At 39.6% G+C, this 27,418-nt stretch overlaps 1 protein-coding gene across 2 annotated transcripts; it reads right to left on the reverse strand.

Annotated features, from left to right (window-relative positions):
* Positions 1–1,184: 1,184 nt before the first annotated feature.
* NMNAT3 (nicotinamide nucleotide adenylyltransferase 3) lies at positions 1,185–16,588 on the reverse strand. Of its 2 annotated transcripts, XM_031053358.2 has the most exons (4): positions 16,480–16,588; positions 9,315–9,498; positions 5,117–5,149; positions 1,185–1,769 (listed from the first exon to the last, which is right to left on the reverse strand). In XM_031053358.2, exons 1-4 carry the CDS (start codon positions 16,586–16,588, stop codon positions 1,313–1,315), a joined length of 783 nt encoding a protein of 260 aa, XP_030909218.2. In that variant the 3' UTR covers positions 1,185–1,312. The 2 variants fall into 2 exon arrangements, with proteins under 2 accessions (XP_030909218.2, XP_030909219.2); XM_031053359.2 differs by lacking the exons at positions 5,117–5,149; positions 9,315–9,498 and having other exon boundaries at positions 1,185–1,722.
* Between the last annotated feature and the right edge of the window lie 10,830 nt (positions 16,589–27,418).

Consider the following 27,418-nt stretch of genomic DNA (forward strand, 5'->3'; position numbering starts at 1 on the left):
ACCTTCCATGCAACTTCTGTAAGGGTACTGATTATCTGGATAACCATTTTAGCCATATTGCTCTTCATTTTTCCATAGCACTTGGAAAAAAAACCTGGTAAATAGCCTTAGCTTAGGACATTAGCCAAAGGTATACAAGTGCTTATCTTGTGTGGTTTTCACGAATTCCTTCTCCCTTGAATATGCTCCAGCTACCCTATGCCACCTTTTCAGAAGACAATCACACAGACTCTTTCACTGAAAGCAGTTTGTGCCTGGCATTAGTTTAACTTGCTCAAAAGCTCCTTAATTCCAGAGAGATTCTATCAGTGGAAGCTGTTTGGCCATCTGAGGACTCAAAAAGCATCACTTAGGTGGAAACTAAGGAGGAGTGGCTAATTCTGTATATTGGTAAATGCTACATCACTACTGAATGCATGCTCTCAGTTAATTTAAGCAACACTGAAACACAGAAGTAACACTTTATAGAGATTCTGTATTCTTTGAAGGGGTCTTCTGTCAAAAAATGAGATGGAGTGAATCAGCAGAACAAGCAATCAACATAAGAGAAAGGATTTTTCTGGCTAATGTTAGGGCTCAAATACTGATAGCCTTTTAGCTATTTTCATCTGTTTTCCACAGTGTATTTTCAGATCGTACAGCTGAAGATCCTCTTGGACATGTTATTCGATCCAGGGCTTTGGCAATTACTTACTCTTACAGAAGACTCTGAATGAGAGAAGCAAAGAAACCCACTCGAAATCTGGGGATGAGGAGTGTCTGTCATTTGTTAATCTGGAGGCTTAAAAGTGACAAGAGTGGTGCGTGCATTTTAAAGTGCAGACATCAAAGATTTATTCCCATCTCTTGTCTAACCTGTCAAAACACAAGTTATTCAGGGTCCTAAAAAGTCAAAGTTTAACAGTAATATATATTTAAGTATATATATATATACACAAAGATAAGTTATGGTTCATGTATTTTGCTGCTTCACAACAGCATCTTTATCCTAAAGCTGTCTGTAGGATTACAGAAGTACAATTCAGGAAAATGCTAAATTTGGCCCTTACATATTGCTGGAGATTCATATTTATTGTTCAGATCTTACTTCTTTCATTTTCACAAGGAAGCTGGTTTTTATGTATTTTAAGCTATGCAGCTGAGCATCCCAATTTCCTACACACTACCACAAACCAACCCAAGAATTTAAAACACCACACAAATTCAAGAGATTTTGGACTGACTTATTTTCTCCTCATTAACAAGAATCAAGTTTCCTCAAGAACTTTACAGGAAAAAACTCTAAGTCTGTCCACTTGACACACTACAGACATCAGTCATTGAGTGGGTTTACTGGTGTGCTATGCAGCTTCAGTGGCTGAAGCAAGTCACCTTCGTTCTTCCGCTCACTCTCTTCTGTGTAGATATTATGGTGTGCAATGTAGGCTATAACAGAATCAGGAATAAGATACTTTACACTTAACCCTCTGCGCAAGGCATAGCGTATCTGTGTTGCACTAATTTCGTTCTGAATCCATTCTTTCACCAGAAAGATATTGTGCTGAAATTTAGATAAAAGTTCTGATTCTTTGATATGCTGAGCAGGATCAGAGCCAGCACGACTAACACAGACTAAACCAAACTTTTCTACTACTTCAGTGATGTGTTCTTCCTTCCAGAGATTGGGTGTCTTAAATGTCTGTAGAAAATCAGCCCCACACAGCAGCTTTAATTCTGGTAGAACTGGAAAGACAAAAATAAAGGAGAGATTTCTATACTTGCTTGGTTTTCTATGAAGGTTATACTTAGAACTGTTTTCAATTCATCACTCTTTTTTCTTTAATCATTTACCTTTACTCCAGTTTTTTTCAAAAAGGTTGCAAGAAAAATTCAGATTGGATTTTATGTATCTGGTCACAATTACTTCATCACTGACTTTATCATAACTCACAGCATATCAAATGTTATCTATAGAATGTTAAAGGAAAATTATTCCTCCACTCAAACAAGCCAAAAAGAGAAAGAAGCAAATAAAGAGAATTATTTTAGCATGAAGGCTAAACTTGGTTGAACATGGCCACAACATCACAGCCCACACAATCTGTCTGTGATCTCTGTGTGGATCAGTGCTATAAGAGTATGAAACTCTGGAAGACTGCATCAGATAATTCTGAGAGCTGATGACTGAAGAGACACCAAGAATCCTGGGATTCGGACCACAATGGAAGCAATCTAGTGATAAAGTTTATCTTTTCTCTACATCCCTTCCAAGCTGTCCTTTGCCCATCTATTTCCCCATGCAAATTCTGATCGTGTCTTTCCATTCAGAGATTCTACTCTTCCTTTCCAGTTCCCTGTCCTCAGTTCCATGTTAAGGTTTGTTTTCAGTCCCCTGCTTTCCAGAGTCTTACCTGGGGTTTATGTCACAGCTTGCTTTTCAAATAACAGCAACCTCCACAATAAAACAGTACTCTGTCCCACACTGTATTAGAGCTAATCTGACGCCAGAGCTTTTATAGTGTTGGTGGGTTTCCCCTGCATGTACATGCATTACAGTTCTACAGTACTAGAAGTTAAATTAGCAGATTATAGGCTTTACAAAAAGGCTGTCAATTTTATAGGTACATCTCCATATATCCCCACATATCACACGCCAATGAGAAAAATAAGTCTTTGGCCTTTCAGGGGCAATTTGGTAAATGGTGACTGCAGTTTCCACTATAGATAATGATATAAAACCCAAAATTCTAGGAGGGATGGCAAATCCTTGGATACTGAAAAACAGAGAAAGGATTTTGTAGTATTGTTATTCTCATCTTCACCCTGAGTGACCAGCACTAATAAGCTATTCTAAATGTATAACAACTGCAAGAATTTGTCTATACCTGTCCTAAAAGAACCTTTTTATTTGTAATATACATTAAAGTGACCTGATTACTTCATGTGGAACAAAATCATGAGGTTCAGTATCTTACAGCACAGAAGTCTTACAGTTTAGTGGGCAGATATTTCATAGACAGTATATTACTGAAGTTTGCCAATGCTAAATTCAGCCATCAAGCTGATCTTAATGAAGGCTTCAGTAAAGTGAGTTAGCCTTTATACAAACTTCACAGAAAACCCCAATTCAACAGATTTCATTGTTGGCAGGGATTTTTTTTTTGGAGGAGGAATTAAGGAGCAGTTGCCTGCCTTCGAAAGTTTGCGCTAACCAACATCTGTTTTTGAATCATAACATACAAGGTTGGAAGGAACCTTTCTTGGCAAAGCATAATCCAGACAAGATGTCCCAGCAGCCTGTCCAGCTGAGTCTTAAAAGTGCTCAGTGCTGGGGAATTAACCACTTCCCTCGGGAGATTATTCCAATGTCTGGCTGTTCTCACTGTGAAAAAGGAGGAGAAGAAAGGAGAAAAAGGGGAGAAACTTTGTTCTGCTCTGGAGTTCTCAGCAGTTCTTGATCATTCTCCATGTCATATTAGTGAACAAAGGAAGTGGGAAGAAACCATTCTGCTCCTCTTGGTGGGCCACATATGTGTTTAATATAGCCAAATCTGTACCATTGCCCAGTTGGTAAAAGCAGTGAGGACAGAAGTAAAAACAAGATGCCAGCTTTTCTCTGTTCAAACTAATAGATGGTTCTTTGCAGACAGCTGCCAGACAAGAGTTTAAAATTAAAAAACCACCACCACCAATAATAATAATATCTAAAATCCAACTACTATGTGCTAGACAGAGAAACCTATCTTTTGCCTGCCCTCCTCACTCAAATTTTAAGTTTTGATATGCTTTTTGCTTTTGACTGTAGATGTGTCCTGTGATGATGACTGATAAATTCTAAATCGAGAATCTTTAATGGGAAATAAAGACTTGGTTTAGTATTTGTTTTCTTGACCATTTTTACATAAAATCATAGAATAGTTAGGGTTGGAAAGGACCTCAAGATCATCCAGTTCCAACCCCCCTGCCATGGGCAGGGACACCTCACACTAAACCATATCACCCAAGGCTTCATCCAACCTGGCTTTGAACACTGCCAAGGATGGAAAATTCACTACCTCCCTGGGCAACCCATTCCAGTACCTCACCACCCTAACAGTAAAGAATTTCTTCCTTATATCCAATCTAAACCTCTGCTGTTTAAGTTTCAACCCGTTACCCCTTGTCCTATCACTACAGTCCCTAATGAATAGTCCCTCCCCAGCATCCCTATAGGCCCCCTTCAGATACTGGAAGGTTGCTATAAGGTCTCCACGTGGAGCATGAAAAAAAACTACAGGATATAATAGCCAAAATTAAAACAGTTTTTACTACATTCACACTAGTTTTCCTTACTGTGGCAATGTGGAAGAATCTGACTTGCTCACAATCTTTAACCCCATCAGACACAAGATTCTACTGCAGGCCAAATGCCTTGAAGATTTTTTTCCTCTACCATCTATAAAGATACAACTCATCATTTGGAAACTTTTTTATAACCACGAACAAATTAAATGTATTATTCATGTTCAAGGAGTGCTGCAATACTACAGAGTGTAATGTATCAAAAATCTAGCAGCATCCTACCAAGTCATAAGGCTAAAACAGAAAACCAAAACCTGACAGTGTTTCCAGAACCTGCCATACTTCTAATGTCAACAAAAGCTATTCTGTCCAGAAATGCAGTGAACATCAGTGCATCAGCAACACTCGTGTGATATTCACCTACTTCATCCATTGTTTTACACTAAATTACAATTCTAAGTAATCCCTATACTTTCTGATATTCCTTATACATCCGATGCTTTGCAAAACCAGCAGGGCCACATCACTCATTGCTGACGCAGCCAAAGAGATGCTTATAAAACCAAGAATTGATACAATTTGAAAGCAAATCTCCCATCTATGTGGGAATAACTGCAAGGTATGTTGGCATTTGGCATGGCTTGGTTTTGGCAAGCAGCTCCAAACCCTTGAAACTTAACAGCTACTATATTCAAGTCCTTTGTCAATTAGTCTAGTATGGCACAGCTGTGTGATTTTTAATACTAAACCAAGAGTCATGTTTACATTTATGAACCAACCTGAGTGCTGGTAAGAAAGGGAATCTTCTGTAGCACGTTCTATGGGCCGTTTGTTTTTCATGAATTCCTTCTTAGACTGGAGCAATCTGAGTGATTCGTTGTAATGGTGCCTGCATTTAAAATAAAGGCTTCTGTGTGAGGTAATCCTCTCAGACATGCACAAAGTGATTACCTGGCACTTTCAGATTCAAGAACACAGTCTGCCTTTATGCACTTTGAATACAGTTTGGTAAGAATTTAGCATATTCCTTCTACCATAAGATCAGTAGCCATGCAGTTCACGTTTCACGGAATTCACAACCAATCTCTGTAATGGCATTTGGGTTTTCAAATGCCTTTCTGAAATTCTTCCATTATGGCAATTTTACTATAACATTGAATTTGAAACACTGTCGAGTTTTTTTCTTAAAATAGGATTAAATCAGACTTCATCTACTAGATTTAATTTCTGGATTAAATACAACCCCTTATGGCGATGTTTCCATTATGTGTGCTCAGTTTTCAGGAGGAGACATTCTTGTTTTCTCTCATCCTCTTCTCCACAAAATGTGTCGCCCAAGTTTTCACCTTGTGGTTTTCCCTTCCATAGAATCCCAGACTGGTTTGGGTTGGAAGAAACCTTAAAGCTCATCTAGTTCCAACCCCTGCCACAGGCAGGAACACCTTCCACTAGACCAGGTTGCCCCAAGCCCTGTCCAACCTGGCCTCTAATTAAAAGAATCACAATTCTGAGAAATTCAAAACAGGCAATTCTGTTCAGATTTTTGACATCTGTTGTGCTTCTAATTTTACCAAGTTGAGATCTATGAAAGCAGGCAAGGATCCTTTTGTCATTTTTTCCAGGTTTCTATTACTTTATTCTTTTGCTGCTCCTGATCAATGGTGGCCCACTGCAATACTGGTACTATGACTTTTCAGTACTGGCCCCCTCTTTGATCATGAGAGCAAGATCCAAACACCTAAATCCCTTTCTTTCAAATCAGCACGGGCTTGCCTGACTAGAATACTCTGCGACTTGCACCATCCTGAACCACACTTAGGCATAGCTCATACTGACATAAGCCAAAATAATTTCAGGAATCATGTTCATGGTTAAACAGAACAAGCACACATAAACTCAAGCCAGGTGCCATCTCTGTCTGTTAAATGTACAGCCAAAGTGACCATTAGGTCTTATATAACTGTATCTAAGCAAAGATCATGAGTTACAAGGTGCAGTTCAAATCCAGTATGTGTACAAAGCCATAGATAACCCTGTGAATATCTGGCGTAAGAAATTAATTTATAGTTCAGTGATTTAAATGTACAGTCTTCAAATCATGCAAATACTTTAAGCCACAGGAATAAGCTGCCCAAGTGTGAAGAACCTACACCTAGACAGGCTGCAGAACAATCTCCAACAATATTTGATGCTCAGGCAGCTGCTAAAGAAACTGAATAGACACGAGGCGAGGGACATATGGGAGTAGAAAGTAGGTAGCAGTAGCTTGGCCTGTGCTTTCCTATATTTCTATTTTGAATCCTGCCTTGTTGTAAACAGGCTGATGCTATGTATAGCCAAGCACACTTAACTTTGCATCACGGACTGACATTCTTGGTCCACGATTCAAAAATAACAACTCTTGGCAAAGGGCTCACTGCAGCACTAATGTTACAAGGCCTGCAAAATCTTAACTGTCAGAAGGTATATTCAGCAGGCAGCACTTCAAGTGTTGGGGCAGTGAGGGTTTTGTTCAAGATATACCAAGAAGGACAAACCAATCTGCAAGTTTATCAAACATTTTCTGAACCGTGTGTGAAGCCTTGAGTAACTGTGTAATTAAATCACAAGGACAATTCAACCATAGTTGGGTATGAGATATCTTTGCCAATTCTAAATTAATGCACAGTCTGTTTGAACCACAATCAGATCTACATTACAAGAGGAATGAATGTGGTTCTTTGGTTACTGACAATACTGTTTTCTTGCCTAGGAAGAATATTCACAAACAACAGGTAAGAGGGAAATAGTACTATCGTGTTCCCTCTTCCTCTCTAAAAAAGCCTTGGGACAGTGTCAAAAATTTCCATATTCATGTAATGTAACAGGCATCTAATAGCACCACCACAAGTGGGGTATGAGCTTTCCTGTTTAAAATGCCACAGCTCTTTGGGAGCCTCTACAAAATTCACCAAGTTTGATTAAATGTGATATTTTCATCACACTAAGGTAAAAGAAGCACTGCAGGAAAAGGCCACTCGTGTCTCAGGACACAATGTTCTAGTGCAGTGGAGTGTACAATTCCAAATACTGATCAGAAATGACATTAGGTACAATAATGGTTTTTGCCTTTGCTTTGCAATAGCAAAATCTGTCTATTGATCCTAATGTTTCCTACCTGAGGGAGTTTGTAGTGAAGGTGGCAATTGTTATTTCTTTCTTTGACCAGGGAATAATCTATAGATTAACATTCAACACTTGTGAAGAAGCTCAAGTCTACAATAAACCACTGCCTGTTTAGACTTAGTCTAAACAGGGTCTACCCCTAAAGCCACCTCTTATTTTAATACTCACATGTGATGGTTAAAATATGATATAAAACCAGAATACCTACATGTGCTCTTTCATCAGGAGGCTGCTTTCCCATTCCAGGGAGGGAATTCAGCATGAGATTAATATAGCTCATCTCTCCATAACAAGCATCCATTTAACTTATTTATAAAACTAGAGGTTCAGTTCCTAGGCAGACACGAAGTTTGGGTGTTCATACCACATTGATACTAACTTTTGTGAGCAGAAATTGATATACAAGTTTTATTTACTGTACCTCTTATCCTAAAGGATGCTGATGTGGATTTAAACCGTACAAACTTGATCTTGCAAGTAGTATTTGCTTCATTTGAAGCTGTGCAAAATCAAATGCTTTTTAAGCAGGATCACCTTTTCTGTAAGATTTGTGGCTGTTTCTTCAGAATATAGTTTTAGAAAACTGAAATTTAGGGACAAAACCCCATAGCCAACCAATGCTGAAGGACAGACCTTTCGGTGATTTCTCACCCTGTAATACACAATTGTGATAAGAGAAAAGAAGGGTAGCAACTAGCATTGCCTAGTCTTCCTCCCGCCCAGATCCTATTCAGCTGGCTGGAGGGAAGGGGCAAAAGAATCAGCTGGATGTCTACATTCACAGTGAGGCAAATAACAGCAGAAGTAAAAGGCTCCACTAGTTGTTTTTTAAGTATATAGAATATTCTTACATATGCTTTTATAAAGTTAAAGGCCTGGCTTTGAATTGCCTTCACTGGAAGTCATAAGAACTTTCTGGGCTGTTACTGGAAGGCACATTTTACAGTCTTAAATCTATCCAAGCAACTGTTTCCAGTTAGTAAGTAACCTAAGAAATGCAGATAGAAATGAAGGATCTTTGATAGTTCTTGCCTTCTTGAAGTCTTTCACTTTAACAGTATCTGCTGACTTCTGTAGCATCTACATTTCCAAAAAGTGGCTAGCACAAGAAGTTTGTGCTCTCATACCTTGCCCCATAATGCGTTTACTATCAAGACCAACCATACAGGCAAAAGGCATGTTTCAAGGTCCTTGCATCAAGTTAACAGGTTTTGGACAAATCGTGTTTGTTTTGGTTTTTTTTTTTTTTTCCTTTTGCACAAAGCCACATCAAATTCAGTGATTTTGAAGAAAATAGCAGCAGTTACATTCTTGGGTTTAACTTTCCATTAGACTTAGTATGAAAACTTCTCAAGGATGTGTGAATAGATAAACCTGCGGGCATAATAATGCTAACACAGCTTATCTGGAACAAGTATGCTCCTGAAGAATAGGTTGTAAAATCTCTTACTGTCTGATTAAGATCTTTGTATTACCTGCTTAGAGATTTAAAAACAAGAGAAATAAGAGCCAAAACCTTATCTGCAGAATTCTTTCAATGACTATAATTCTGCAAGATCTTTTCTTGGCAGAGACTTCCCACTTGCATCTAACTACTGAAATGGCACAAGTCCTGTAGAGTCTTGCATAGGTCTGGATGAAGCCTTTTGGCTTTGCACTAGGAAAGCAGAGACTCCAGATAGGAAATGCTGATGACAGCCTTTTTGAAGCAAAGTGATGTGAATTTTCACTGCATATAATACTCTCATAGCAGATGATGCCATAAACAGACATGCTCTGCTTTGCTTGGGTTCTGCTATTAGAAGCAAGATCTGTGCATTAACCTGGCAGCCTGACAGATTTTTGGCAATCAGTAACTTCATAAAGAAAGGGAAAACCAATGTAATTACCTTAATACTTTTACTGTCTCTATCCATGTATCCTGCTCACTCTCCCATGGATCAACTCGAATCCAGTCAGATGTCTCCAGGGCTAGTTTAGCCATTGCTACCCGGTGCCTTGCTGAAACCAAGCCTTTCTTTCCGTAGCCATCATTAACAGGAGATATTATGCCTTCAATCACCTGATACCCTCCTTTTGAAGAAAGGACACAAAGAATAAAAGAAAAATAAGTCATATTCACAGCTCTTTAAAATTTAGGGTGGAGATGACCTTGACAGCACATCTAGTCCAACCTCCTCAAAGCATGGTTAACTTCAAATTAGTAAGAGGCTATAAAAACTTATCTAGGCATTATTTTCCATGCAGAAACAGCAATTTACATTAAGAAAGCAACCTTCTTGTCCCTCTCTGAACTGCTCATAATTACTATCAATACATTTATCCTATTAGATGACTCAAAAGGAAAGCTGGATGAACATACAATTTTCAAGCAAGTAGATATGCTTATAATTTATGATGCAAACTATCAAAATTGCTGGATCTAATTAAGTTTTATATTCCAGTAAGTTCAGTTTTTCTACAGCCAGAGCAATTGATGACTTAAATGACCACCACTTTGTTCTTCAGGATCTGATGCTTGCTATTTATCAAAATCACTGTGTCTTTTCATTGTGTTAAAGCAAGAATTATGGCATATTGCTGCAGCTGTGATTAATGTGATTCAGACAAATCAGAAGAACAAAGATGAGGCTAATGGAGTCTAAAATGAGACTTACAGCACTATGGTCCAAACATCAGCTTAGCAGCCATTAAAGACCCTTTCTACGTGGCTGATCACGTTAATTAAATTTGAAAATATGCCCATATTATTCTACTCTTGTAACACAATGTAATCATTAACACAACAAGCTCTTTTTGTTAGACTTTGCAGTTCTGGCCTCAAATCAGCAAACAGAATGTCACTCTCATTTAAATAAATCCACAGGGAAATAAAGCACTGATATGAGCCACATCCCTCAAGAAACAGAGAGGAGAGGAAGGGTGTTTCACATAAACAGAAATGAAACAAATTATTATAATGTAACATATACTATTTAAATAAGTATATGTATAATACTGAAGGGGAGTGAAATCCTCTTCCTTTTTTCAGATTAAATAATTTCTTAAATACAGCAAGTTCCTTCTATTGCTTTGTAATGCAAATTATACCCCTGAACTCTTAATTTCTGATACTGGCACACAAAAATTTAATATTGCATAATGAAAAATTAGTGACATCACATTTATTTTGATGTAATAGAGTAACATTTTCAGAAGAATTTAAGTGAGTTGGGCTTAAAAACATAGCATTGAGAGTCAGTGAGATTCACAGGCCTGTGTCCTGTTGAAATGTTGAGTGCAAGCTACCCTCTGTTTTAAAACATTCTCATTATAGGCAAAATGGGCAATCGAGCCTGATAAAATTTTCCAGACCCATGCAAAGATGTGCATATAATTAAGTCCATCTGTTGACCTGAAATTGGAAATAATTTCACTTGACTTATGAACAACAATTATTCCCTGGTACATTGATAACATACAATACTATAACCTCATTTAAAGAGAAATAGAATATAGTTTGAATTAATTAAATGTTACTCTTATTAAACATTTTTCCTTATACAAAAAAATTTATTTTCCACATTTAAGTTCCTTTCTTCTTAGTTTCTACAGACAGAAATTGTTCCCTTATACTTACATTAATATTGTAAATGTAAAAATGAAAACGGCGTGAGATCATGCTAGCCAAGAATAATTGCAACTCTGCCACATCCTTGTTAATTGTAAAGATTTCAATCTCTAGTCTGGCCTAGAACTACATCAGTTGGATGAGGTAAGAGCTTCTCATGCCGTATCAACTTGTTCCAAAGCAGAAATGAAGCCAACTGGAAGAGAAAAATCAAGGCTGCTAACACTTATGGTACCAAAAGAAAATAAGTGGTTGAGAAGATTCATGACCAAGTAACCAAGCACTACACAAACATGATATGCACATGAGCCTTCCACCTAAAAATACAATCTTTAGCACTTAAAACATAGGAAAATATCTTATTACTGTCTCAAAATAACTTGTCCTCTGCAGTAATTTAAAAGTTCACCTATTCAAATGTGATTAACTCAGATATGTGAATTCTCCCTTCCTACAGATACCAACATTTGTTTAAAAACCATATAGGGAAAAAAGGCAAACCAATCAAAAAGCTAACTGCTGTGCCCAAAACCACACCCAAACCCAAAAAAACATACACCACCAAACCAAAAACCCCCAAACACCCCTTCTTCCCCCAACCAAACACAAAAACAAAACCACACACACACAAAAAAAACCCACCAAAAAAAAAACCCCAAACCACCCTAAAGGCCAAACACCAAAACCCTACCAACCCAAAAACACACCAAAAAAAATCCCCACTGAGAATAAAACACCAAAAAGCCTCCTGCAAACCCCACACACCTTGATGAAGATGTGTTTTTAACCCACCTATCTAAGGTTTCTCACTGGTGTACACAAATTGTGCAAGCATGTGCCAAAAAATTCCTGTTTTTTTTTCCTGAAGACTGCCCTAACTTCCTTTCCAGCACTGGACAAGAAACTAACTTGCATGTATTTGTGCAATAATGAGAACAACTGCAGAACACAAAATACATAAATAACAAAAATCACTTGGATTGCAGAGGAGTCAGTCCTCCTTCCTGAACAAAGTGGTACTTATTTCAAAACATAAACTGATGTACAACTTTCTATCAGAAGGAAAATATTTATTATACAATCATAGAATATCATGTGGGAAGTGATCTCGAGGATCACCTGGTCCAATCATTCTAAACAAAGGATGACCTACGCTAGATGCCCCAGCACCTGTCTAGCTGAATCTTAATGGCATCCAGTGCTGAGAATCCACCACTTCTTCCCTGGAGAGATTATTCCACTGGCTGATTGCTCTCACTGGGAAAAATTTTCCTCTTCCATCCAATCGGAATCTCCCCAGGATTAACTTGCACCAATTACCCCTTGTCTTTTCCATGTGAATCCTTGCAAAATGGATCAAACTCCTGTTTGACCGTATAAGATGCAATAAGAGTTTATGTTAACATAAGATTTCATTTTTTTACTGAAACAAGAAATTACACACTTGCTTTTATGAACAGGGTTAACTGGATTATTTAATTTCTTTCATCTGCATCTATGTACATACATTAAAAACACATGATAAAATCCTGTATTGAAGTAATAGTAACAGCTTCCCTTGAAACCACAAAAAAATCAAGTTATCCTCCCAGAACTCAGCCTACTAATGGTAGGAAAACAAATACAAAGGCTGGTCATTGTTCCATTTAAACCAAAACGTTTATTTTATTTATAGGCTATAATAAGCTGGGGTGGAGGAGGGATATCTAACATCTTTGTTTAGATTAACTATCAAGAGGACACCATCTTCTTGAGATTGCCAACCATGAAAAAGGAAAAGACAACAGACAAACCTTTTTTACTTCATGTTCAAGCACCTTCTGTGAAGGGAATTCAACAGAAGGGAAACCAAAGAGGTAAAAAATTCAGCAATCATTGCGTTGAAAGTCAACATAAACAACCAATATCTCAGAGCAGCAATGGACAATCTTCTAGGATAGCTCTTGCGTAGGATGGATAACTTTGCCTTCACCACTTCAAGAGTGTTTGAAAGATGCATTCGCTCAATTAGATGAGGTGTGCAAAAACTGTAGTGACAGATGCCACATGAGTATCTGGACAAACATCAATCATATCCACCTGGCTGAGTGAACTATGGGGCCTGAAGATGCAGATTTACCTCTGTAGTAAGACAGCCACTCAAATACATCGCAACTTCAGGAACTCCTCCAACAGCTGAGTAACTGAGCATGAACAGTCCTCTAACAAATGCTGAATCATCTCCACACATCGCATCTATAATAAGCATTTTGCACCAAGACCTTAAAAAACAGCTTCACTTCTACAGAGGTCACTGGATTTGGACAAAAAGAAGGAAAGGCAGCATCCTGACAGCTATAAAAATGAGTTATCTCCTCCAGAATGGAAGGATAAAACCACAGTTTTCAGAGTAACAATGGGAAGAATAAGAGTACTGCAGCTCTACTCAGAGGACACCTTATTGTGAAATGCTCTCATCCAAGCTAGTTTTTGCCATGTAATATGACTGTGATGCAATGATTCTCTTCAGAGAGGATACAAAATCAGATGACTAGGATTCCAGGTTAAATGCAGAGCATAACACAAACACCACTGCAAGCAGGGGATGCCCACCCCTTATTTTGTTGGGTTTAGAGTAGGACAACAAAACAGAAAGATGTCCATATCTCTTCCACTTAAAAAGCATTCCTTAAATTCAGAAAACTCTTAGGACCTAAACTGTATGCACTGGTAACAGAGTTCAGGAAACAAAAGTTTTATGTAACAGAAGCATTTTCTTTAGGGATATGGTACTTCTTGAGATTGTCTTAAGATTTATGCTTTTGCTGCTTTGATTTGCACCTCTGCAAAGTGCACTCTGTAGCTTTAATTCTTTCCGAACGCTCAGTCATACACATATCCCTCTAAACGCATCTTTCAAGGCTAAAGCCTCATATCCTTAATCAAGTACTGCTCTATTTAAGCAAGTGCTGCTGTAAATCTTGTCCTGGAAAAAAAAATAAATCAAAGATGTTCCCTTTTCATCTTTTAAGTTCAGTTAATTTTAACCAATGTCTGTCAATATTTACTGTATATGCAGTGAGTAACTAATGCTGATCTGATCCTGTTCCAGTCATGTATCTATACTGCTATACACACTATCAAAACAGTAGGATCGAAGTGAGCTTTTCGTGTTTTCAATTCCAGTTATCAGAACTGTTGTAGGAAAAACAAAGTGAAGCCTCTATTTATACTGACTTGCTCCTGTTCCAATCTGTTCCTACCCCTTTCCTGAAAATATCAGTCTTTTATTCAGGTACACCCCTTGAACACCATAAACTTACAGATTCCCAAGGCTGGTTAGTGACTAATTTCTCCTTGGACTTCTCATCTCTGCAGCCCAGTGCTGCATCTGACACAACCCACTGACTGTCACATTTTCCCCAAGTTTTCATAAGATAGTAACTCATTGTCCTTCACCTCCCCCTTGTGTCTGTCTCATCACAGATAGAACCATCTTATCTTTCATACCTCCCTCCCTTGCCCTCTGTGCCTTGGGCTTATCTGGAAACTATGGGTGAAGCACATACCGTCCCATGGCAGTACTCAGGAAACAAGATTTTAAACATCTTACATAGATTTAGTCTAGTACTATTCCTTTGGAATTTACAGTCAAATGATAAATACAAAGAGAAATAAAAGCATCTGGCACTAGGTATGAACAGACTGGAAAGGCATTTGCCACAGTGGAAATTCCAAGAAACATTTTTAAAACCAGGATTTGAATCTGAGACAACTCTAGCTATGCGAGAACGTGAAAAGAGTCAAATTGACATGAGCAGAGACAAAATCCAAACAAAGAACCATTATTCAGTCACACGTAGCTATGTCTCTTGTATTTAAAAGGAAGCATGACAAGATTTATTGACTGATATTAACAGAAAAAGAGTGACTTACTTGACATGTGGCAATGAAATTCAAGTACTGCTTAAAGTATTAGAAACTCAATAAAACTCCCTACTTAAAGTAGGGATGTAAGAAAAATAAGATTAGATAGTATTTAAAACTGAAGTGATGTGCAAAAAGCTGACAGGCAGAATTACTGGATATGTCAGTCAGGATGCCCGTTAGTGATAGTCACGTCATTCACAACAGTAAAACCTGACTCCCAAGTCAACTCATAATTTCTGTGACTAAGCAGAAACACTGAAGGAGCACCAGAAGTCACATTCTGCCAGCCTAAGGAACATCGGCTCTCATGCTAGTTAATTCTTCACTCACACTAGTTAGTTTTTCAGGCATTCAGTGTGCATGTTAGCTCGGAAGTGCACTGTTTCCACTAAGAAGGGAAGCGATGCAAATACAGCAGACCACCACCTCACTTTAAACAAGCTTTAGACATGTATAACCATGGTCCTCCAGCCCCACTATCAGCTCCCGGTCTGCAGCTACTGCTTCTTCCCAGCAAACAAGCTCCAATTTCTCCTGTCCTTCCCTAGGTAATCATAGAAGTGGAAACAACACTAAAAACATGAGAGACTGACCCATCAATTTCCTGGGTGGGAAAACATAAAACAAGAATTGATCATTTTAAGTATTCTCACAGTATATGGCAAACATGTAGCTACTGCTTTTGTCACACAACAGTATCAGTGGGTTCCAAATTCTCCCCCCACATCCCCAGTTTGACAGCCAAATTCCTTTTACTGTTACCTTCTGTTCAGGTTCCTACTGAACAACCTCCCTAGGAACTTCTATCAGGTTCCAACAAACTAGAATTGCCTTCCAGTTCCTTCCAGAAACATATGTGTATATTTTATTGCCAGATGGAAAAAAAACCCTAAAGCCTCAGCAACTAAGCAGCTGATCAAGCTTCCAGTGCAATGCTTCTCAGCAGCTCTTCTAATTCTTGCTGAGGTTCATGATTTTACCCACCTTTCTCCTGTGTTGCCAAAACCTTCTAGCCTGCCTACATCTAGCTTTTCTGATCTTCTTTATGAGGAAATGCTTTTGTTAGGGGAGGTAACATGTACCTCTTAGTGAAGATGGATAATGAGTAATTAAGGATTCATCTTTTCTCCAGTTTCATCCAGCTGTCAAAACTGCTAATGCTTCTTCATATTAAAACACAATGTATTAGAAAAGCATAAAATCTGAACACAAAGGTTTCTTCTCGGCTTCAAAGCTGTTAGGTGTACTCTTTCACTAGGCTCTGCCCGTTCCATGAATATGATCCTAAAAGTGCTGATAAAACTTCCACTTTATTTGCATGAACATTCATTATGATACTTGTTTATGTACCGAGCCAAAGGAAGAGGTAATGCTAGACTTTCTATATTGAATAGCCCATGAAACCTTTATACTGAATGATCACTAAAGCATACTAGAATTCAGCCAGGTGCACAATGACAGCTTATCTATAGAAAGTGTTAATAATCCTTCTTCCTTCTCACTGTAAACCACCATGGTTATGTGATCCTACTGACCTGTTTGGTGCAGGTGATCTCTAGACAGCTCAAATAAACGCATATGCATGTTTGTGATGGGGTTAAAGGAGCCACAGGCTAGAAGAATGAGAGGTATCCTGCTCTTCATTCTGACATCAAAACATTAAAGCTCCACCCTAAAGAAAAAGGATAATATTACAGTCAAAGACAAACTTGACAAAAAGCAGTCTACACACTGGTTCCAAAGCTAAAAGGAGCACTGTTTTTCAGAACTGTGTATTTCTAGAACATCAGTAAAGTACCAGAAGATCATTCCTCTGTATCATCACAGCATACAGGAAGCACTACCTCAGATACATGTGCTCTCTGATACTCATTAACATCATTGAACATTTTGGGATGGAAGGGACCTTCTAAGCTCATCCAGTCCAAATCTCTGCAATAAGCAGGGACATCTTCAACTAGATCATGCTGCTCAGAATTAGGAAAGCATTAACAAATTCTGTTTCCCCACATACAGAGATGGATAGAAAGTATTTCTAGAAATTCATATTGTCACTATTATTAAAACCAGTCTGATTTCTTACATGGCTTTTAATTTTTACCTGTTTTTGACAAAAAACAAGGGTTTGCTCTGTCTTGCTGTCAACCCCTTATTAATAATTTTGAAACCTGCAGACCTGCTACAAAAGCAGAGGTTTTTTAAAGTAAATTCTTAAAAAAGACCTTTGCAATGCATGACAAACCCCACACGCCATGTCCAAACCTAGAGGTCTGACTTTCTTACCTGGTGGCTAGCCAGCATATATGCTAGCCAGATTATCAACAATTGCCTGTGGAGCTTCCCTGTTGAGGGCACAGCAAGTGATAGTGGGTCAACGACAGGGAGTAGCAGGGAGTAGAAACAATTGCTGTTACAGGAAAACACCACAAACCTAACAAAACTATGAATGGCATGAATGGGTGGGGAGCAATGCTGTTTGGACCCTTGCAGATGCATTTACAAAGAACCCTTATATAATTCAGCTAAAATGTCAGTCATCTCAGTAGCAATGTGGCAGCAAGCAGTTTAAGTTAGTCACTGTGCTTGGAGTGACTTATTGCATAGTCTTTTCACAAGTGATCCAGAATATATCTGAGATAATAAAACCAGTCGTCCCCCACATACGTATCTGTGAATTCAATTTTTCGATCATAGAATCACTGGATAGTCTGAATTGGAAGGGACTTAAAGCTCGTCCAGTTCCAACCCCCTGCTATGGGCAGAAACACCTCCCACTAGACAGAGTTGCTCTCTCTCCATAGGATTTGACATCTTTGCAATGCTCACCCCTGTATATCATACATACAACATTTCTATTCCCTTCCCCTGGCCTCCAGCTATATCCATCCAACGTGTAACAGTCTTCCTACAGAACACACATGCATCCCCAACTTCAGTCATCATTCCTGGGTTAACAGACTGAATCCAGTAGGGATCCTGTGCAATGTTTAGCCAAATCCTGCTCTCCATCTGCAGCATACCAAAGCACTGTACAAAGCACTTCTCTCACTGATCCCAGTCCTTGTTTCTCTTTCCCTATGCCCAATTTCCTTACTTAAGACAAAATTAACAGCAATGTCTAAATCAATGTCAAGTTATTTTTTATAGTTACCAACTCTATCCATTCACTTACAGAGGATTTACAACTCTGAAGACTAGGACTATACTATTTAACAGCATTCAGTGCATCTAGAGAAAAGTTTCAATACTTTTGTATCACTACTGCGACATAATGGCAGTTGGAAAACTTTTTATAGAGAAGATTCTTCAAAGCGTATGTCTAACCTGTACCTTGAACACCTAGTACTGAATATACATATTCATAATATGAGTATTCAAATATTTGAGTACATATTGAGTACATAAAGACTCTTATAATGTTTTCAGTTTAATTTACTCCTTTACTATAAGAGATACAAGAAATCAGATGTATTGGGTAAAAAAACACTTGCTACCTTGAAAGTTTGATGTAATTTTAAGGTCTACAATTATAGCAGCTATAGGGAGCACATTTCACAGCACTCTGATTTACTATTGCACAGACACTAAGAAGCTCATACATTACAGGTTCTTAAATCAAAAAAGAAACCAAACTCAATGTTCTTTTTTTCAAGATCAACAATTCTATTAATGTATCTTCATTGTATGGAGAAAGGTTTTTTTGCCTTGAACCCAGAAGCAAAACGCTAGTATCTGTGATGAACTCAGAAAGAAATCATTGCTAGACATTTAAGTGTTCTCCTATAGTCCCCATTTTGCTAGATATATTCCATTGCCACAGATTAGTGGATGCTACTCTCAATGATAAATCAATTTTAATTGCAGATCAAAAATCTTCTAGAAATCACACAGAGGGTAAAACTTGAAACAGAGAAGAAAGTCTATTGACCTGTTCATCTGATGTGGCACAGTGTCAGTAGCAGTCACACTTCCAACTGCTACAGCATTCCAGTGTTCCTACAGTTACAGGCTTCTGCAAACATTCACTTCAAAGTCATATGCATTTTACCTACACCCCTGAAGCAGACTGTCCTTAACTACCTTCACCAACTGAATACAGACTAGAAGCAGGTGACTGTGCTCTTATTGGGCATTTACTAAATGTGCACATTGTGCCGGGAGAATACATTTCCATATCATGTTTCTTGAGAGAAGGTGAAGAAAATCACTGAGAAGTTACACTTGTTCTGAGGCTCTCCCACCTTCCGTAACTACTGTAACTCTTGAAGTACCAAATCAAATTCAAAGCACCTCAAAACCCATAGAAAAACTGCACCAATGTATTTCAAAATTCTAAAGAAAATAGAGCATGTCAGTGAAAAAAGTTTGTTAAAGCAAGAGACACAGATGCCTGATTGAGCTATGAAAGCATTTTTTAATTGATGTGATTAACGTTTTTCATAATTGCCTATGATATCTCTACAGCAAGACCATACCTTCTACTTTGAACTAGTTTAAAAAGTCTTGGAAATAAGTCAGTTAACATCATTATTACCAAGCAGCATTAGTAAGGTCTGTTTATTTAAGAGTATAATTGACTTATATTTGATAGGTGGACCACTCGGTGGATAAAGAACTGGCTGGATGGTCGCACTCAAAGAGCTGTGGTCAACGGCTCAAGTCCAGCTGGAGACCAGTAACAAGTGGTGTCCCTCAGAAATTGGTGTTGGAACCGGTCTTGTTTAACATCTTTGTTGCTGACATGGACAGTGGGATTGAGTGTGCCCTCAGCAAGTTTGCCGATGACACCAAGCTGTGTGGTTCTGTTGATATGCTAGAGGGAAGGAATGCCATCCAGAGGGACCTTGACACACTTGTGAGGTGGGCTGATGCCAACCTCATGAAGTTTAACCATGCCAAGTGCAAGGTCCTACACCTGGGTCTTAGCAGTCCCAGGCACAGCTACAGGTTGGGCAAAAACAAAATTCAGAGCAGCCCTGCAGAGAAAGACTTGGGGGTGTTGGTCAATGAAAAAATGAACATGAGCTGGTTTCAGTGTGTGCTCACAGCCCAGAAAGCCAACTGTATCCTGGGCTGCATCAAAAGGAGCGTGACCAGCAGGTCAAAGGAGGTGATCCTGCCCCTCTACTCTGCTCTCGTCAGACCTCACTTGGAGTATTGTGTGCAGTTCTGGTGCCCTCAACATAAAAAGGACATGGAACTGTTAGAACAAGTCCAGAGGAGGCCACGAGGATGATCAGGGGACTGGAGCACCTCCCATACGAAGACAGTCTGAGAAAGTTGGAGCTGTTCAGCCTGGATAAGAGAAGGCTGCATGGAGACCTCATAGCAACCTTCCAGTATCTGAAGGGGGCCTACAGGGATGCTGGGGAGGGACTATTCATTAGGGACTGTAGTGATAGGACAAGGGGTAACGGGTTGAAACTTAAACAGAGGAGGTTTAGATTGGATATAAGGAAGAAATTCTTTACTGTTAGGGTGGTGAGGCACTGGAATGGGTTGCCCAGGGAGGTTGTGAATTTTCCATCCCTGGCATTGTTCAAGGCCAGGTTGGATGAAGCCTTGGGTGATATGGTTTAGTGTGAGGTGTCCCTGCCCATGGCAGGGGGGTTGGAACTGGATGATCTTAAGGTCCTTTCCAACCCTAACTATTCTATGATTCTATAATGCTTAAAATGTAATTCTGGTTTTAAAAAGAAACAACCATATTTGATTTTTGCATGAAGAATACTCAGTTCTTCTGCAGAACTCTGCAAATACATCTCCTGTTAGTTCAGCTTTCCTCCTGACATGACAGAAAATGCCTTTTGTTTTGTTTCTATTCAGTAAAAGATAAGACACCTATTGTCACGTTTGCTTCCTGTTCTGATAATTCATAAATAACAGGAGCAAGAGAAAGCACAGCACTGACCAGAGACTATGAAGTTTTACTGTTTTGGAACTTTATAGTTTTTAATAATGAAAGAGATGAGTTAAAGAATAAGGTTTAAAGGAGACCAGTTACATTATGTTCCTACTTCATGGAAGAACTGTGTGCAGTCCCTCTGATGAGTGCTTCTTAGTCTGTGTGCTCTGCTCTGGTCACATAGTCTTACCCAAGCACGTGTCCTTTTATTAATGCCAGTTACCTTAGACATGAGTGTCTGCTGGCTTAAAAGCTCTCAACAACATGTATGTACATCATATGGCTACATATAAATGGGCAGATACCTTCAAATGAAGAGGCCACACTTAAGCTATATGGAAAACGTTTTATCATGGAAAAATCATTGTAATTTTTCTTAGAGATTTCCTGCAAGCTCTTTTTCTGCTGGCAATATTCCTACATGTCAATAACAGACAACATTACAGATGACTACAGTTAAGTTTTGTTTAAAGTCAGTAACTAGAGCCATATCTGATGAATTATCAGCAGCACAATGGAGTGCTGAGCAGTGAGTCTGATCCCTGAGCTGTTAAAATGAGTAAACTGGAGGACAAGACTGCTATGTGTATTTGATGGGGCACACTCACCCTGGAGATAAGAACTGCTGCAAAAAGCAGAAATAAACTGAATGCCAGCACAGGATAAAAGTGTTTGCTGCTCCTGTGAGGGTGAATCTAGGGTAATTTAAATGAAATTTAGATTTGAACAAGTTCAAAGCTGCCCACATCCATTCTTTTACTGAGTCACGTCATTACCTTCTATAAATTCATGTAGCTGCACTGAGCCCAGCTGAGTTACATATAACTGGTGACATTAAGGATGTTATGATTGCGTGACACAAAATCAGAAAAGAACAAGTATATTTTAGTAGCTGACCCAAATCAGAGTAAACCACAATACACAAATACCCCTTAAAATATGATGGGTTATCAGATCTTCTCATGCTGCTACTAATGAGAGTCACTGCCATAACAAAAACTACTCCAGTCAGTAAGATCCCAACTTGTGCTGCCACTGAAATCAATCCTCCACAACAGTGACAAGTATTTACCTGTGTATCCCCACCTTTCACGATAATAATGAACATAACTTAAGTATGTGAAAGAGAGAAAATTTAAAAATGTATAATCTAGGGTGATATTTTATTTGTTCATCGAAAAGTTACCCCAGCCAAGGAGAATTTCACAACGTGCACATAAATATGACACATAGCCTAAAATGACACTATAATCCTCTAAAATGGCTTTTTCAGGGCCACATAATGGATCATATTATTGTCAAATTCCAGTGACTCAGGTGCACTTCTTTTCTTTGTCTTCCATTGGGAAGCCATTAACAAAGTGTGTGGTAGAATACAGGATTTTCTATCAGATTCAGCATATCCGAACTATGAAGCTGTCCATTCCAATGCTCACACCAGACTTCAAGTCAGAAAATGCAAGGCCCATTCCAGTTTCTAAAGAAAGCACAAATTTAATCACTTCCAAGCTTGTCAGTCTTCACTAGACCAGCAGCTTATACAACCTTATAAAAATCAACCGTGCTTTTTTTTCATATGTATCTGTGAAAACAGCCCAAAGCACAACAAATGCTGTCTTTAGCAATGCATAGGGATCTTTTGCTTAAGATAGAAGGATGGCTTCATTTTGGGGTACTTGCCATTTCTTCTTCAGCTTTGTCCAGGCAGCAATTTTCCCAGCAAATGGTAGTGACCAACAAGCTATCCATGGACAGTTTATCTCACAGAACATTGCACTATGGCTGTGGCCCAAATTCCAAGTGCCTTGGTGGCTAACAGAGAAAGCAGCCTCACCAGAACTGTCTGTTCCCCTCCTGAGATTAGAATCCTTCCAATCACAGTATGATACTTGACTCTTCCAATTTCTTTATTTCAGGCTATGTCAGTGGGGGGATTCCCGTTCACAGAAGAGCCAACAAGACCCCTCCATCAGTTACACCTCTGAAATAAGCTTAAACATGACCCACACTTGTTTTGTCATTTTAATGATTCTTTTTCTTTCTTCCAAATAAAGATTAGTTCTCTTATTTTTCATTTCCATTCCCAACCATTTCCATTTCATTGCTGGAAAGAAACTACAGCTGAAAGGCACCGAACAAGAAAATTCACAATGAAAAGTGCACAGGGACAAAGTATGAAAAACGTAAATAATAAAATGACCATGAGACTCTTACAGTCTGAAATACTTGCTAAAATTGAATCTCTACTTCACAACAAACATAGTATCGCCTTAAATGAGTTTCAAGTACAAAAAAAATTAGGAGAATTCCTTAGCACAAGCTTAAAACCAAATGACATTCTCAAGAGAAACCCAACAGTGCCAGTGAATTCAAGGCAACTACAACATAATTTTTTAAGCCTGTAAGTTTTTGCAGGTTTATAACTAGAATTACACAGTAGGATGCTAAAGTGTCTGGTCCCCAGAGTCTAGCTGGTAAGATGTCCACAAAGATACTCTCATGAAAGTATTCTATAGCATGTATTTTAACCAATATTCCTAATCTTGACCTTCATCCTGAAAAACAAGTCATGCTTACAGGCTGCCTATTGCCTGAACAGCAATATGGAATTCAAACCCCACCATTCATGCACATGAACAGTAAACTCCGACACTATTAACATGCATACATGTGTGTGTTGACTAAGTATTTTGAGGTTGTCAGATTTACCTGTGTTCTTAAATAGTAAAAATGTAAAGACAAATCACAGCATGATGCTCTTACCATTCTTTCTCTCAGAAAATTGTGGAATAATCTCCATTTTCTAGAAAAGGCTAACTGCCCACAAAATATTCAGCAGTGCTTAGCACAGAGCTCTGCAGCGTTTTAATCTGGTTAGAAAACTAATGATTCTACACTTACCCAGAGCTATGCAGAAAATGAGTCAAAAAAGAGCAGGTTGGCAAGCACAGACACTCTGTTTTTGCTGGTTAACACATGCTCTCAGCCTGCAATTACACAACAGCAGTCCCTGCACCTTTTGGTAGCATTTCAGCAAGGTCAAGAGAAGGCAAGCAGTTCCTGGCATCATCTGGAATTCGCTGCAGTATGGTCTTTATAATTACTTTTCCAATAATCCCTAGTGATCTCTGGACCTCTTACATTCAACTCCTTTCCTAATTCCTGCGCCCTTATTGCACATGAATAAGCTTTTTCTTCTACTGTAGTTGTATAAACTTCCTATTCTAAGTAACCAACAATCACCCTTCTATTTGCAGGTATGAGTCAGCCATCCACAAAGAAAAATATACTGGTTTCTAGAAAAGGAGGTCACATGCAGCACCCAACCGAGGGTGGCTATTTTGAAGCAAACAAACTGCTGGTTTAATGAAAGCACCAACTTGTCTGTCAAAATAAACCAGTACTAAAACTTCAAGGGTTCCTCTTGAGAACCCATTCAGTGGGTTTTCTTCTATCAACCTCTTCTGCAGTTTTCTTACATTAGTAAAAAACATTTAGCAGAACCTAAGGCAAATCTAGTAACAGAAATACAGCTTCCACACAAATGGTAGATACTTAAATAGCTAAGAAAACATTGTCAATCGCTAAAAGCTGCTCTTATAGAGGTGGCAAACTAATAAACCCCTAAAAGTACTAGTGCAGTACACTCAAATGCAAAATATTCATACATAGCAACCACAGAGTAAGGAAAGATTCCCAGAACATCCAGCAAGACCAAAGGTAAAACAACAACATCCATAATCCCACTGCTTGCCTCTCTGTTTAAAAAAGGAGCTATATGCTATCTGCTGTGTTAGGAGCACCTAACTCTTGACACTTGTTATGTAGTTAGAAACTAACATCTCTCTGGCTCTACAGGTGCATGTACTTCTTGCAAAGTAAGGAATTAAAAGTAAAAGCATGCCTAAGAAGATTTTCCGTGTTTCAGAGTTTCCCATACCACCTTGGGAAGCAAACAGGAATTCTTCTGCAGGGGATAAGGCTGCTCAGTTTGTTAAGTACGTGATAGGTCTTTCCCTTTTCCTGTGAAACTCTGCTGTTAGTTACTGCCAGAGGCAACAAACCCAACTGAGCAGCTAAGGTTAATGAGTATATAAAGATACTGTTAGAAACAAGATGCCCTCCTGCACCAATTCAGTAGTATGAGCTGCCCTTAAGTGTAACATACTTTACAGACAGAAGGCTATCTGCAATTAAAATTTTAAGCCATCAAAAGCATTATGTGCCTTTCTTAGGCTAATAGATGAATTTGCACACTAACACTGAGGATTTTGCACAGCAATGAGGCAGTTTAAGTAAACGGCTCCTAGGCTCAAGAGCTCACACTGCTTGCTATCTTTATATTGTAATAAAATGATCATTTTAGTTTTCCACTTACTTCATTTTGTACAACCCAAGAAACCAAGGAAATTATACAAACATGTATGTGCCCTGTCTGTTGTCCAAAATGTTCTGCTTGCTCTCAAAAAATGTCTTGCCTGTATGGGGATTTCCATCTATCCAGACATGCGATCCTGAAACAACTATAATGAAATTAAGTACCTAATTACAACTGCAATCACATTGCAACTATCAGTGTTCATTTTTATAAGTCCTTACAGCAACTGAAATACACATTCAAAACCAGTATAGCATCTTCAGAACCTTGACTGTTTCTCCATTGCCTGAGACAGCTTACACAGGGGACTTGACAGTCTAACACTGCCCAGCATTCATTCTGTTTGTGAAGATCTCCATTACAGTTCTGTAAGCCTATATGTCAAGAAATCATCACTGCCATGAAATCAGTTTGTCTCACTTAAGTATTCCCAAAGGTAGAACCTCAAATAGCTCTGACTCCTACCATGTCCTCAGTACTCCACCTCCTCCCAGTATCCTGGGCTTCTCAAAGGTCTATCAGATCATCTGAATGCTAATTAGTTTATTACAGCTACACTATAACATTTGCATTGGGAAGTTAAGGGTGTGAAGCTAGAATCATGATGTACCTAGACTTCAGTCGCAAATAATACCACCTGAGAAGTGCGTTAACTGCCACATGCTGTACTGCTACAAAGCTTGAAGGGTACCAACATCAGGAATCTGTCCTAAACCCAGACAGCAGCTGCTGCACAACCTCTTGAAGTACAGGCAAAAGATAAGGAAGCTATAGATTAAAAGAAGATGTAATCATATGCTCACTTGCATACGAGTTCAGGGGGAGAGGGGGAAGTTTTAATTTGCTATTTTAAATATAAATACATGGCTTTAACCTGAGAGAGGTTATTTAGATCAGGCATTAGGCAGAAGCTCTTCCCTGTGAGGGTGCTGAGGCGCTGGCACAGGGTGCCCAGAGAAGCTGTGGCTGCCCCATCCCTGGCAGTGTTCAAGGCCAGGTTGAACACAGGGGCTTGGAGCACCCTGCTCTAATGAAAAGTGTCCCTGCAACTGGATGAGCTTTCAGGTCCCTTACAGCCCAAAGCAGTCTGTGACTCTATGGTGTATCTGTGGTCCCGGTATACGTCTGTAACGCATTTGCAGAGCCGCGCACACCAGCCCGCGGCAGTCCACACGCTGACCCCACGCTCCTGATGCCCGCTCTCCCGCCGGACCCACGGCCGCCAGCTCCTGGCACATGGGCTGGGCCCACAGCGAAGCGCCCCTCCCAGCCCCGCCGGGCACAGGCCCCGCTGACTGCGGAGGGCCGGAGCTCGAGCGGCCTCACCGGGCCCCGCTGGGCACGGCCCCGCCACAGCTTGGACGCCGAGGAAACGGCTGCGCCCTCGGGCCAGCCGCCACCCGCCCCCTCCTCGTCCCCTCCCCTCCCGCCTTCCTCACTGCGGCCACGCTGGGTTAGCTCCGCCGAGCTCGCCGCTGTCTCCGCACTGCCACCCGCTCCACGGAGCCTGCCCGGGGTATCGCGGTTTGCCCTCACCCAGCGCGTCGCCTCGGCGGCCCCCTCCGGCTGGAGGGCCGGAAACCGCTGCTGTAACGGCTTTACGCGTCTGGAAGTGGGGTTACACACGCTAAGCTTCCTGCTGCCATTCCTGTGCTTAAGGATTGGCTCTGGAGTCGCGCTTTAAGGGTCCATTCGTGTTAGTTTGCGAGTTCTTGTGGCTTTCTCAGAGGCTTAGGAAAGTGAAGCTAAGTTTTCTCTGATGAATAGGCTCGTGGAGTCACCTTCTCCATCAGCTGCTGACTATCTTGCAAAATACATACATGTCATATAGTGTGTGTTAAATAGCCTCTAGTAAAAAGGGAAGCCCGGAGAGCTTTAAGTCATTTTCTTGTTCTCTAAATCACATAAAATCCAGTTTCTTGCAATGTCAGAATGTCATCAGCTAGTTTTAGAACCTACCCTAAACATCCCATTTTTTATAACGCGAAAGGGAAGCACAACTATTCCTCGTGTCTGACAGTGTGGTAAAACAGAAATAGGATCCTGGATTGTATTTTTAAGCTTTACAGTGTGAATTGCACATCCCAACAATAAATTCACCCTGCCACATGGAGGCCAGGCAGTGCCCTGCAGACCTGTGGGTGGCCTCTCCCAGGGTTGGCCAAGGGATGGTTTCAGCATTTGTGTCTTT

Source organism: Melopsittacus undulatus, chromosome 6, assembly GCF_012275295.1.
Source record: "Melopsittacus undulatus isolate bMelUnd1 chromosome 6, bMelUnd1.mat.Z, whole genome shotgun sequence".
Classification (NCBI taxonomy): Eukaryota; Metazoa; Chordata; class Aves; order Psittaciformes; family Psittaculidae; genus Melopsittacus; species Melopsittacus undulatus.

What these genes read in the sequence shown, in the direction of transcription:
- NMNAT3 (XM_031053358.2), bottom strand. Translation starts at nt 16,588, where the DNA reads ATGAAGAGCAGGATACCTCTCATTCTTCTAGCCTGTGGCTCCTTTAAC. An exon ending in AGATCACCTGCACCAAACAG is followed by an intron (nt 9,499 to 16,479) that starts GTCAGTAGGATC and finishes TTTCTTCAAAAG; the next exon opens with GAGGGTATCAGGTGATTGAA. An exon ending in GAATCACTCAGATTGCTCCA is followed by an intron (nt 1,770 to 5,116) that starts GTCTAAGAAGGA and finishes TAACCTTCATAG; the next exon opens with AAAACCAAGCAAGTATAGAA.